Consider the following 14,044-nt stretch of genomic DNA (forward strand, 5'->3'; position numbering starts at 1 on the left):
ACACACACACACACACACACACACACACACACACACACACACACACAACCTGTCCTGTCTGATGATAACTGCTCTCAAATTCAGTGCATGAGGGAGGAGATTCCCTTTGGGTTCCCTTAAAAGTCAGTTCTTCCTTTTCTACCACTTGCTCTCAGGAAAGGAGCCCTCAGCCGACCCATCCTCCGGGCTGCTACGAATACCCAGCTGCCCTGTTAGCTTGCAGGATGTTTCACGTGCCTCTGAGGTTTGTAAAAACAACGATTCCCACTTCCCTGAGGGCAGAGAATCACTTTTCTCATCCTGCCTCATTCTCTTCATAGTTTAGTTCACCAAAGAATTATAAAATACTCTTCAGTTCTAAATTCTAATTCCCATTGTCCCTCAAAACATAATAAAAACGATATCAAGTCATGAAGTTTATCCACTCAGTGACATACTAAACTGTTAGGTACATATATGTAAGATGCTCCACAAATGCATATACGTGCTTTCGGCGTGCACGCCCTTCGTGCCCCGCGCGTCCCGGCAGCCCCAGGCAGTTCCTGCGCTATCAGGTGTGCAGCCGCAGGATGCCTCCGGGAAGTGAGCTGGGCTGGGAGAACGGGTCGTGTGAGACCGCGCTGCTCCATCCAAGAATCACGCTCCCTAACAGGGTTGGAAAGAAGGCAGGAAGCAGAGCTGAATGCTCCAGAGTCTTTCCAAATATTGCTCCGTCCACTTCGACCACTCTTTCTGGAACTGTTTTGCAAGGATAGCTCCTTCTTCAAGTCCCAGCTGAGAAGTCACTTCGTACTAGAGGCCCACTGGACAGCTCTGCCTCCCGTAGCCCCTCAGCCACGATGCCCACACCTGTCCTTCATTTAACCTTAGCTTGTTTGCTTCCTTCCAAATATTTTCAGGTTCATGGGTGTTTCGTTGATCCAATTACATTGGCTGTTTTAAAATCTCTTTCCTTTCTAGAAAGTCTATTAGGTAAGGAACAGTCTTTTTCACTACTGAATCCCCAGTGCCTAGCCCACGATATGTGCTAAATAAAAAAAATGCCAAATACATGGACTCTTCTAAGTGTCCAGTCAAGGTCTCTTACTCCTTCTACAGGTTGATCATATTCACTGCCGCCTGTCCATTTTCATCTGTGCTTGAAAGCATTTACCATACTGTTTCGCAATTTTTTTGATTTACTTTCCTGTCACCACAAAAGTCATGGGCTACTGAACACCAGAAACACTGCCTTATTTATCTCTGCACCTTCGATACTTGGCATACACATGGGCTCAGAGAACCAACTGGTTTGCAAAGACTTCTCAACATCATTTTGTTTTCTTTACTGGTGATCATTAGCCCTGAACGTTCCCTTTGTTGTTGTTGTTTTGTTGTTGTTGTTGTTGTTTTAAGATTTTATTTTTTATTTGACAGAGAGAGAGACAGCAAGAGAGGGAACATAAGCAGGGGGAGTGGGAGAGGGAGAAGGAGGCTTCCCACGGAGCAGGGAGCCGGATACGGGGCTCAATCCCAGGACCCTGGGATCATGACCTGAGCCGAAGGCAGACACCCAATGACTGAGCAATCCAGGTGCCCTTCCCTTTGGTTTTAAATGGCTGGCAGTTCTGCTGCCTCTGGTCCAACCTGTCATGGGGTGGGGGCAGGGGGTGGCAAATGTGAGAGTAAAATGCTAGAAGGCAGAATTACTACAGAGAGACTCTGAAGGAGTAAGTTATAAATGAAAATAAGACAGTACTATAGTATAGGGTTCAGTAAGGCACAAACAGATTAATGAGAGCTCAGAAAAATAAACCAGAGTGGAAAATGGACAGATGAGTCCAACACAGGCATGTGCAAGACCAGGAAACAACAGAGTGATGGGGAAGGAGAACCAATTTCACCTCACTACAGCCGAACCCAGGGTGCGAAGAAAACACTTCTAAATGAAAACAACTCCACTGTTCTCAAAGAGATTACCTGCAGCAGGTCTTAACAGTGCATTTTGTTCATAAATACTTGTTTCAGTGACTCAGGCATTATTTCACTTATACTTTTACTGACATTTTCACTACCTGTTGATTTTGCATCTGGCGGAGCCTGCAATAGGTAATCACTTCCCGGGTTCTAGAAAGTCTGAGATCACTTGACGTGAGTCAGAGAGGCCCTCTGGCTTCCCCCAGGGTGGAGTGTGAGGGATGGAGGAGGGGAGAAGGTGGAGGGCCTCAGAACCTCCACCGAGTACGCTCTGGGCTGCGGACTGAGCCACCTGTACCTTCTACATGACGACATCACTGTGTTTGGGTGGAACGACCCGTATTTACTCCTGCTGGCACTCTGCTAGGAACGTGGGAAGATATGGACTCTAACTGTTCAAAATAAATACTTCAATTGATGAAATAGTTTCAGGTAATATTTTTAAAAAGCGAATCTGATGTAAAGAACTAACAGCTCTACACTTCTTAAAACTTAAAAGGATGCAAAAGTTAAAAATCATTTATATGCATTTTTTTGTCTCTACAAATAATGAGAGTAATAGGATTTAGTTAGAAAATGAATACCAGGTGATGGGTATCAAGGACAGCACGTGATGTGATGAGCACTGGGTGTTATACGCAACTAATGAATCGTTGAACACTACATCAAAAACTAATGATGTTGGCTAATTGAACATAATAAAAAAAAAAGAAAGAAAATGAATGCTAAAAAGAATAGTCACTTTCTTAATTGTCCATCATCTCTAGGAGATGCTGACTCTAAAGACATCTGCATAGGAATGTGACAAAGCAACAGCAAGCACCTGCCAGGTCAAAGGTCGGTTTGCCACCAGGGTATAAGTCACCTGACAATAGAGAGGAACTGTCAATTCTCCCCCGTAGTCATCTCTTTCCTCCACAAACAGCAAAAACCCCTGCAGCCAAACAAGCCTCACACACCGAATGCCAAAGAACACACAGGGAGACATGATGGAAAGGGCATGGGTTTCTGAGCCACGCTCATTCATTCACCTTACTCCCTCATTCAAAAACAGGTGTTCAACAAGCACCTACAATAAACCAGATGCTGGAGACACAACCGTGCACAAGATGAAGGTCTCGCTGCCACAGACCTCACAATGGACAGGACAGAGAGAGATAAGAAAGGAATAAACAGGTAAATGCCTCGTATACCAGATGCTGCTGAGTGCGGAGCACAAGAACGAAGCAGGGCCAGGGAAGAGGGAGTGCCCACACAGGGTGATAACCGGCCTCACCCTGAAGGTGACATTTCAAGCGAGAACAAGGCAGAGAGCAGCTTGTGGAGGTTAAGAATATCCAGGAAGGGAGAAAAGCAGTTCAACGGCCCTCAGGCAGAAATGTGACTGGCCCAGGGGGAGACGGGACTGGAGCAGGTGCGGAGGGGAGACAGGGGCAGAAGCTGGAGACAGGCGGGGGCAGATGTCAGACCCAGAAGGCTTCTGTAGGGGCAAGTGAGGACGGGCTCTGAACCCAGTGACGCACGAACTGGAGGGTTTTCGGCACGAAGTCACCTGGTTCTAAATGGATGTATTCTGGCTCTGGGCTGAAAAAAACTCGGGAGCCATGGTGGGATTAAATAGGCCAGGAGGGGGTGGTGGGGTGAGTGGGCAGGAGAGGGTGACAGCACGTGCAGGCTGACGTGGAGCCCGGCTGTCGTCAGAAGGGAAAGATGACAGCATCTGATGACGATCCGACAATGGATTCAATGTAGGGTTTGAGATCTGAGGCCGCCAAGGTTTCTGACCAGAGCAACTACCTAGAAGGACGGAGGCAGCTGAGGAGTGCAGGAGGGGCAGGGAGGGGAGGCGGGGAGTCTGTTTTGGGCACGTCCAGTGCGAGGTGCCTCCTGGACCCCCGGGTGGAGGTGCAGGTGGAGACCACGGCAGCCGGCCGCACGAGTGAGAAAGCTCCACCCAAATCCTGCCCCGTCAGCAATCCCCTGTGGGGGACTGAGAAACTAGTTCACTTTTCCCCCCAAATTATTATCCAAAAAATCGAGGTAATGTTGCCACTGTGTGGATCAAATAAAGTAGCAATATGACAAATACCTCGAACAGTATCTGAGACACAGCAAATGTCTGATAAAACCTTCTTTTAATAAATATTGGAATTGCTACTAGGCATCAGGCGCTGAAGGACATGATAATTAGCTGTAAAGTGTGGTCTCCGGAGAGCCTTTCTCACTAAAACAGGGGCTAAACAGGTATGTGAATAACTGTAGAAAAAAGGGTTGCAAGCCAAAGGAGACATTTGAAGGAATGCGTGCAGAGATGAGAGAAACTTCAAACCGAGGGGAAAACCTGGAGTCGGGTCATGTCCCCTGGGCCTGTATAAGGGGCACGGATGGCTGGCCTGCGAGGGTGCCCGGAGCAGAGGGAATGGGCTGGGCAACAGTCCAGAGAGGAGAGCAGGGCCACAAGGCTGCAGCATCAGACAGCGAGGAGGACAGGCAGTCGGTGGGGGCTGAGGGGCAGGACCAGGCACCCCCCCCTGGGGGGCTCAGAGCCTTCAGAAAACTGCAGACCTCTGATAAAGATCATTATAGCCCGCTGCTTTGTGAGCGACAGAAGAGCGGAACAGGCTTAGGGAGGCTGGAAGCCAGACCATTCAAGCCATAGAGTAGCCTGTTTGCTCTTGGTAACTTGACCTACGTTAGTAGCAGCCAGACAGAAGGTCTCCTCTTACCAAATGTAGGTCAGGGTGTGGGAGACACTCCCTTGGGATAAAACAGGATCGAAGGAACATTAAGGTTCAGCGGTTGAATAATTTACATCCATCCCGCTTACGACACAATTAGTGGGCTTCATGTGACAGGAGGATGATGAGAGCAGGGGCCTTCTAGAACTCAGCACAGAGCACAGAGAGACATCTACAATCAGACCCTCAACTTGAGCAAGGCTTTCTGAAAGTACATGCAGGGCACCTGGCTGGCTCAGCGGGTTGAGGGTCCGACTCTTGATTTCAGCTCAGGTCACGATCTCAGGATTGTGAGATGGAGCCCCACTTTGGGCCCTGTGCTGGGCAAGGAACCTGCTGATTCTCTCTCTCCCTCTGCCTCTGCCCGCCCCCCAAATAAAAACAAAACCAAAAAAAAGGAATGCATGTGACAATCACACCTGTAGCTTTTAGACCCGTGGTCTGTCCCTTATATGCTGGACAGGACTGTCACCTACAAAAGTACTTTGCACCTAGCAAAACGTATAGCACGTACTCAATAAATCCTAGCTGAGTGGACACAGGAGTAAGCAGTAATAAAATGTTTGCTGAGGATCTGGTACTATGTGGTTAGCTATAAAACATATCCTTAATTTGAGTGGAAAATTATGTCATGTACATCTCTTGGTGGATGCACTAAGCTATCCCTTCAGCACAACAAAAATTGACATACTCTAATCAGAACTCATTACCTTCCTGCCAAAAAAAAAAATCTGTTCTCGCTTCCACCTACAAGTTATCTTCAAAGAAGGCAAGCATTTACCTTTCTTCTGTCTCAACACCATTTACTGAATAATCAAGAAGTGCTTTCACCACTGGATCTATAATCCCACCATTTCTATTCTGTACCTTTATTTCTCAGATCCCATGAGTATGTTTCTCCCCTGGCTTCATGGCTTCGTCTATTCCTGTGCCAGTCTTGTAATATTTAAGTGCCTGCTACTTGACAAACAGTAGTGTATTTTACACTGAGATTGCTATTCTCGAGCACTTACACTTCTAGAGAAACTTTTCAGTTCATCTCATTTCCCTCAAAACCCTACCTTGAGCTGCATTACACCTACAGATTAACTTGAGAGGAATTACCATCTTTATAATACTGAATTTTACCACCTAAATAACAAGATGTTTCTCCAGTTAGTGTTCTTTTATATCCTACAGTAAAGTTTTATAGTTTTCTACACAGAGGTCCTGTGCATTTCTTTTTACATGTATTCCTAGACATATCATAGTTTTTAACTGCTTGTGAAACTAGCTGAAAGGAGTGCTGAAAAAAACTTTGAAACTGCTGAAAAAAACTTTCTCTATTATATTTGCTAACTGGTTATTGCTGATATAAAGGGAAGCTACTTAATTATTTTACACTTCTTCTGTATCTATTTTCTGAGGCTAGCATGAAAGTCAAAACTTCAGTAGCTTTTCAGCCTTTCTGCGAAAAGAAACTTCTATTAAGAAGTGAGTCCCTTAGCGGCGCCTGGATGGCTCAGTCGGTGAAGCTTCTGCCTTCGGCTCGGGTCCTGATCTCAGGGTCCTGGGATCTAGCCCTGCATCAGGCTCACTGCTCAGCAGGGAGTCTACTTCTCCCTCTGCCCCTCCCCCCACCCCATCCCCGCTTGTGCTCTCAAATTTGTAAAAAAAAGTGAGTCCCTTTTATCTGATCAACATTTTAACCATATCTTGAACTCATGCCTAACTACACACACACACACACACACACGTGCACGCACACACAGTCATTCGCACACACAGTATCAGTTTCCCGTGCCTCATGCAAATAAGATTGCCCTGTACAAAAGAGCTCCCATGTGATTCCTCAGCAAGAGCCCAGCTTCACTTCCTGTGCTGCCAAAATCAGGGCAGCATGAGCACTTAAGACAAAGGATGGTTCACTGTATTCAACTCTACCTTCTGCAGACATCCAACATTTTGGATATTTACCCTCATTAGGATCAAGTTACGATCTTTTCTGCTCACGTGTTAAACACACTCAAGACTTCTAAATGCCTAAATATTTCATTAGGGGAAGAGTCTGCCTCTAGGAGTGGCTTGTGTCCTGTGTCCAGTTTAAAAAAAAAAAGAAAGAAAGAAAAAAAAAAAAGAGTCCTTCAACTTCTGCCAGACGGCCTCCTTCAGCTAATTTGTCTCTGCCTAATCTTTATCAGTTTACTGCTGATGGTCAAATGTTTCCTCCTAAGGGATAAACATTACACATTACACTGGGAGTTTTTTTATCAGGTTGTCCATCTTTAACATGCTATGTTGTTTTTCTTCCACATACTTAAAACATTTTAAAATTATATTTAAATATTGAAATGAAATTTCAAATTTCAGCAGCAAAATACTTAAAAGCCATGTCATATAAAGCTATTTTTAAACATGCATCTTGCTCTTACTGCAAACTACCCTCTAATTTGTGGGCCATGTAAGTACTCTTTTCCAATAGGATGTGAGCAGCAGTGGTGAGGAGGCATGCCCTTCCTTTGCTCATCAACAGCGCCTCCAACAACATAATCACAAGGATTCCAGAGATGCTGGAGGAGGTGAAGCCCTGAGAAAGAAGCTTCCCTAAATGCGTGTGTGAAGCAAAGGGTCCCTCCTTAGAGGACTGCCACGTGACTGAGAAATAAACATGTATTATGCTGAGCCACTGAAACTGTGTTGCTGTTTCAACAGCAGTTGGCCTATCCCCAGCTAGAGAGTAGTAGTGAACAAGAGTTTAGAATGTCAGGTAAGAGAAATAAGAAAGGTAACAACTAAGATCAAACCAAAGGAGGGGTGGTGAGGGCCCAGCAAACAGTGCGTCATGCAAATCCGTACTCACGCCGACCGCATCCATGACTTCAATTTAGCGACGTTGGATTACTTTTTAAATCTGGCAGTTTAAAAATATAAGCAGCACGATATTTTTTAAATGAAGTAGTATGTGGAATCCCAAATATAAGCTAGAGACACAGAGCAGTTGTGGCTGAAGTAAGACTGGAGGGCAGAGCCTTGCCTGCTTAGTGCCCCCAGTACATGGCTACAGTATCCAAGCACTCAAGAAGGCAATTTGAAAATTCATGACTTTACAGTCTTAACTTCAGTTGCTAATGTTAACATTTCTGTTATCAACATGCATAAACTGAATTTGTCAAGAGTATTCTTTTTGTTTCTATTTCATACCAAATGCTTAATTCATTTCTAAATTCATTATAACGCAAACACTAAAGCTATGAATTTATCTCTTAGATTGCACAGCTTTGCCCACATTGCTCAGGTTGTTCTGCATTGCGTTTGTTATTCTCCTCCCCCGTTCTTCTCATGTATTTTCTTTTTTCTTTACTAAGGTATTATTATTATTATTGATTCAGTAAGTGTTTATTTAATGCCACTATGTGCTAAGCACGAAGGATACCCCAATGAACAAGACCAGTAGGGTAACTGCTCCCAGGAAGCTTAAACTAAGTGATCTTGACTCTTGTAAGCATTCACAACTAATTCCTACTTTCATTATACCCTAATGACAACATGCAACCTGGCTGACATCTTCAAATTCTGAAGATTTTCAGTGGCCCAACATATTTACTGATCCTGCCTGTTGGCTCTTTTCCTGCAAGAATACCTATAATTTGTAAGCTAGATCACCAGCACCTATTCTCCTTTTCTGAATTCCAGATATATTTCTCTATTCTACTCAACATATCGCTAATTTAACTAGTTTTTTTAGTGTATTTTATCAGTTCATTTGGCTTGGTTTTGTTTGTTCTTTTGTATGCCACCTCCTTTCATCCAAATCAGTTTTTAAGTCAATTTTAAAAAAAATAAAATCTACTTGAATCCCATTAAGGAGAAAAAAAATTTCATCTTCTAAAATTCTCTTGTTTCACAGCAGTAATTTTTCTCTAAGTTCATACAACTTTGGTCCATTTCTAATGTTGAATTAACTGTTTTTCATAGATGCCATGATATACTTTATTTTTTCCACTTTGCTTATCCTTAGCAGAGGTCCCTTTAGAAAGATGGTGAGCACGTTGGTCCTCAGGGACTTGGACTACATTTATCTTGGAGCAGACATTTAATCAGTTTTGTTACAGGACAAAGAGTACCACAGAGGAACTACCTCCCTTTTGGAGGAACAAAAAGGCAGAAGTTATTTCCACAACTCAGCTGAATACTAGACACAAGAATATAGAACATTCCATAAAAGTGAAATGCATACAAGTAAAATACATACTCAAGTGTCTTCTCTAGGAAATTCAGAAGACAAGGCGAGGCCAAGGACCTCTGGTCCAAAAAAAAATCTCAGGGGGTATTAAGAAGCAAGAAGAGGTGACCAGATCTTATACAGAAGCTGGTGAATGACTATACAAAAGAGGCTCAGGAGAACAAAGAAAGAAACAGAGAGTCAAGGACAGACTCCAAGGGGCTGGTTTTCAATAGTTACAACTGATGACAGAAATTTCCATAAAATTAGAGAATGCTTCCATTATCAGAATGCCATACAACAAATTTAATTGCTACGTATTTAGAAATTGTATATAAGTCAACTTAAAAGGACAGGTTATTTTTGTGACTTATACAGCACCATAAAAGACCACGTCACAAGAAGAAAACATCTAAATTTGGGGTGCCTGCATGGCTCCGTCGGTTAAGCATCTGACTCTTGGTTTCAGCTCAGGTCATGATCTCAGGGTCATGAGATCAAGCCCCGAGTCAGGCTCCTCACTCAGTGGGGAGTCTGCTGGATATTGTCTCTCTCTCTCTCCCCCTCTGCCCCACCCCCTGCTCGTGCTCACTTTCTTCCGCGCGCTCTCTCAAATAAATAATCTTAAAAAAAAAAAAAAGAAAATGTCTAAATTCATAGAAGAATTTTCAACTAAAACATCTGTTGATCACTTTTCATTTTAACTACTAAATGCAACTGTACGTCATCCTTTCATCAACATGTTAGAATAGATAAAACAGGCTACTGAGTCAGTGTTAAACTTACCCTGAAAAATCAGCAGAGTATTGTCCATAATCAAAGATATAGACTCTAGTAATTTGGCACACTGTGAGGTATCCCAAAGCAAACACAAAACAATATCTGGAAAACAAAAATAAACTAGATTAGTGAAAATAAAAGATTCATTTTGTTAAAAAAATACATTTTAAAGTAATTTATTAACCATATGATTCAAAATTTAAATGGTTCAAAAATTAAATATTTCTAGATCTATTCCACAAATAGCTTTCTTCAATAAACTGTAAAAACTCTTTACTAGTATCTACTTTACTTTTGTAAATTTTGTACCATCTTCAATGGTAGATGCATCTAATTACTGCTTTTATTAATTTTTTCCTTCTGAAAGACCTCCATGAACCAAATTATATATTTGAAAGTCATATTCACAAGTATAAAACTGTGAGTACTGGTATTTCTATTTATTCCTCCTTTTTTTTTTTAGAAAACACAATGTGGCCCAAAAATATTTGGCTAAATTATACATTAAACAAATTCTTAATAGGATTTTAAAAACTTGTTCTCAACATTATAAAATCATTCATCCTTAGTGTGGATCAGGTGGCATTTACTCACATTTTATAGGCATGAACATTTAGTGATTTTCACATTCTGGAAGTGCTTGGGACAGAGTTACAGTAATTAAACACATAGTATGGAAAAGAATTTACGTATCAATATGAAGAGAACAAAAACAGATTCCAGAACACACAACACTGCATAGGATGAAGGCTGAATTGCAAATGAGCAGGGAGAGATTATCATCTAAATAGTTAACAATATAATTCTAGATAGACTAAAGAACTACTGTCAGCAGAAAAACCAGAACACACAGGAAATGTGGATAAATATCCAAACGTTCTCAAACTGGGGAAGGACTGTCTAAACATTGATCGTATAGAAGAAATCAATAGGAAAAACCCAATATACCACAAGATGTGGTATATATACACAATGGAATATTATGCAGCCATCAAAAGGAATGAGATCTTGCCATTTGCAACGACGTGGATGGAACTGGAGGGTGTTATGCTGAGTGAAATAAGTAAATCAGAGAAAGACATGTATCATATGACCTCACTGATATGAGGAATTCTTAATCTCAGGAAACAAACTGAGTGTTACTGGAGTGGTTGGGGGTGGGAGGGATGGGGTGGCTGGGTGATAGACCTTGGGGAGGGTATGTGCTACGGTGAGCGCTGTGAATTGTGCAAGACTGTTGAATCACAGATCTGTACCTCTGAAACAAATAATGCAACATATTTTAAGAAAAAAGAAAAAGAAGAAGATAACAGGAGAGGAAGAAAAGGGGAGTATGTCAGAGGGGGAGACGAACCATGAGAGATGATGGACTCTGAAAAACTGAGGGTTCTAGAGGGTAGGGGGGTGGGGGGATGGGTTAGCCTGGTGATGGGTATTGAGGAGGGCACGTTTTGCATGGTGCACTGGGTGTTATGAACAAACAATGAATCATGGAACACTGCATCAAAAACTAATGATGTAATATATGGTGATTAACATAACAATAAAAAAATTTTAAAAAAACCCAATATATTTGGTTACTTTAAAATCTTAAGTTTCCTGCGTAGGCAATTTCAGGTAGTTTTATGAAAGAAATCTTCTAAACTTGGGGCGCCTGGATGGCTCAGTCAGTTGAGCGTCTGACTCTTGATTTCAGCTCAGGTCATGATCTCAGGGTCATGGGTGTGAGCCCTGCGTCGGGCTCTGTGCTCAGCGAGGACTCTGCTAGAGGATTCTGCTTCCTTTTTCCTCGGCCCCTCCCAACTCACATGTGTACACACTCTCTCTCTCAGATAAATATCTTTTTTAAAAAAGAAATCTTTTAAACTTTAGACAAATAGGTAATTTTGATCTACTTGAATTATTCCTGGCGGGGGGGGTGGAAGGGGGATAGCTTCCGAATTCAAATGTTTTACAAAACTAATATACTTCTGATAACTCTATCTGACAAAATAGCACACATGCATACTCACACACAGAGTGCTGACAAATCAAACTTAAAATAATGTCTAAAAATCATGTGGCTGACTGTGTTTCCCAAGGATGACCACAACAATATCTCCCATCTCATACGGTCTTCTGTAATCCGACCTTCTGCTCCCCCATTACGAACAAGAGTCTATTTCTCTATCCACTTTGAATCTGGGTTGGCCTTCCAGCTCCTCTGACTAGTAGATTACAGCAGAAGTAACACTTTGCTAGTTCCAGGCACAGCCATAATTAGCCTGGCACTTTCTACTTCTTGCCTTTTGGAAGTTGATTGTCATGAAAGAAGTGTGACTATCCTGAGACCACCACATGGAGAGGTTCTGGAGGATGAGACACCATGCAGAAGAGAGAGTGAGACAGACAGACACCAAATCGTAAGATATGTGAGTGAAGAAGTTGATGCCATATCAAAAAGAGACGATCTATCCAGTTGAGCCTTTTCTGAATTCCTGACCCACAAAATTATTAGGAAAATAATATACCTATTTGTTTCAGGCCACCACAGTTTGGTGGAGTGGTAGTATCAGAACAGAATTTGGTAAGTGAAAATGGGGTGCTACCATAATAAAAATCTGGAACACAAAGCACAGGCTTGAGGACTGGGTGCAGATGGGAAGCGTAAAGGCCTTAAGGAGATTGCTAGGGAAGATCTGAAGGGTAGTAAGGAAATTGTCATTGGAAACTACAGAAATTGGCTAACACTGCTGCTCAGTCCAACATGGAAAACAGAACACATACCACTAAAAGTGCCAAATGGTTCCTTCTAGATGTGTACAATAAGGTATGGATATACAAAGATGAACTAAAAATGAGCAGTATTCAGGTTTTTAGCAGAATTTAGAAAAAAAAATAGGGCTCAGGATAATCTTTCCAGGCACAAAATATTCTCAAAGATTTCACAGTAAAGATGAAGTGAAGAGTATTCTTTAATCATACCTCAGGAAGATGTAAGGGCACATTTTTAGAGAACCTCTCAGAAAAAAAACAATAGTTTCCAAGAATCTTAAGGTTATGCCTCTTAGACTCTCTGCTAGACAAGAACGTTTTCAAGAACCTGAAGGATGTTGTCCCACAGCACGTTCAGACCACAGTAAAAGGAGACGGTCTAAAAGAGGCTGTGGGTGTGGCTTCTGTCTAATGCAGGAGACTTAGAGACATAGGAAGCCCACAGGAGTCTTTAAGAGAATTATACGAGACTGGATGGAAAGGGAGAAGCAGTTCAAAATGAAGAGATCTTTCTGTCCCCAATTATCTACTGGTAGGTAGCGGGCTAAGAAAGCTGTTCAACCACAAAATCTGGCCATTTCTTGTATAAAATGAAGGATAGCTCAGGGTGTAGAGAAAGAGCCACAGAGAACAACTCACAGGGATGAGGTGGGGCACTCCTCAAGGAACTGGTAAGAGGTGTCCATCTGGACCTCACAATTGCTATGGACCAGAGATTGCTAAGAGACTTAACATTCCTCTCCTCTTTTAACAGAAGGATCTACTACGGTTACCCTCTCACTGTTCACCATTGTATATTGGGTACTGGGTGGAAAGAGACAAAAACTTCCCCATTGGTCCTCACATGAAGAAGAGCTTAATTTGAGGAGCCACACTGAAGAAGCCTCATCCACAGTAGACCCAACTTAGATGACCAGATGGAGGTGTCAAGCTGGATGCAATAAGGAGGTGACACTCTGGGGGTCTTGGGAGGAAGAGAGAATATTTTTATGCAGGATATATGTAAACTGTGGAGGCCAAAGGACTGTCTCCAAATTGCTGCCCCCAGTAAAAACCCTATTGCACATGTAGCTCCAAACAGCAAGAGATGGAATACAATCCTTTTCCCCCTGGAAGGGGCTGGACTTAAGAACTTGGTTTACCAATAGAATATAATGGAAATGACTTCCTGAAACTTCAAGGCCCAGTCATAAGAAGGCTTGCAGCTTCCTCCATTTCATTCTTGAAATGCTTGTCCTTAGCATACTCTGAGCCCAGCCATCACACGTGAGCAGACCAAGCCCGCACAGAGAGGTAACAGTCCCAGTCAACAATCCCAGCTGATCTCCCAGCCAACAGTCAACTTCGACTGAAGGGAACCATCTTGGATGTCAAGCAGTCAAGCTTTCAAACGACCACAGCCCCAGCCAACATGTAATAGCACCCACATAAGTCCTCGAGCAAAGACTGTCCAGCCAAGTCTAGCCAACACACAGAACCATGAAAAACAATAATAAACTGCCATGAAGCCACCGAGTTCGGGTGGTTTGTCATGTTGCAAAAGATAACCGAAATAATTCCTTAGTACAGAGTTTAGTGTACTAAAACTCATGGTAATTTAAAATAAAATATCTCG

At 42.6% G+C, this 14,044-nt stretch overlaps 1 protein-coding gene across 7 annotated transcripts in view; it reads right to left on the reverse strand.

The window, feature by feature from the left end:
- MBOAT2 (membrane bound glycerophospholipid O-acyltransferase 2) overlaps positions 1-14,044 on the reverse strand; it is a 95,260-nt gene that overhangs the window by 23,181 nt on the left and 58,035 nt on the right. For 4 of the 7 annotated variants that reach the window (XM_073896969.1, XM_025867569.2, XM_073896970.1 and 1 more), the window contains one exon: positions 9,682-9,777. In XM_073896969.1, coding sequence (XP_073753070.1) covers positions 9,682-9,777 — 96 coding nt within the window. Of the gene's footprint in view, positions 1-237; positions 262-7,529; positions 7,585-9,681; positions 9,778-14,044 lie in introns of those variants that run through there. The other 3 variants (XM_073896972.1, XM_073896973.1, XM_073896971.1) reach the window with 3 other exon arrangements.

This window comes from Callorhinus ursinus, unplaced genomic scaffold (assembly GCF_003265705.2).
Source record: "Callorhinus ursinus isolate GAN/ISIS: 27379988/994484 unplaced genomic scaffold, GSC_fseal_2.0 scaffold10, whole genome shotgun sequence".
Lineage (NCBI taxonomy): Eukaryota > Metazoa > Chordata > Mammalia > Carnivora > Otariidae > Callorhinus > Callorhinus ursinus.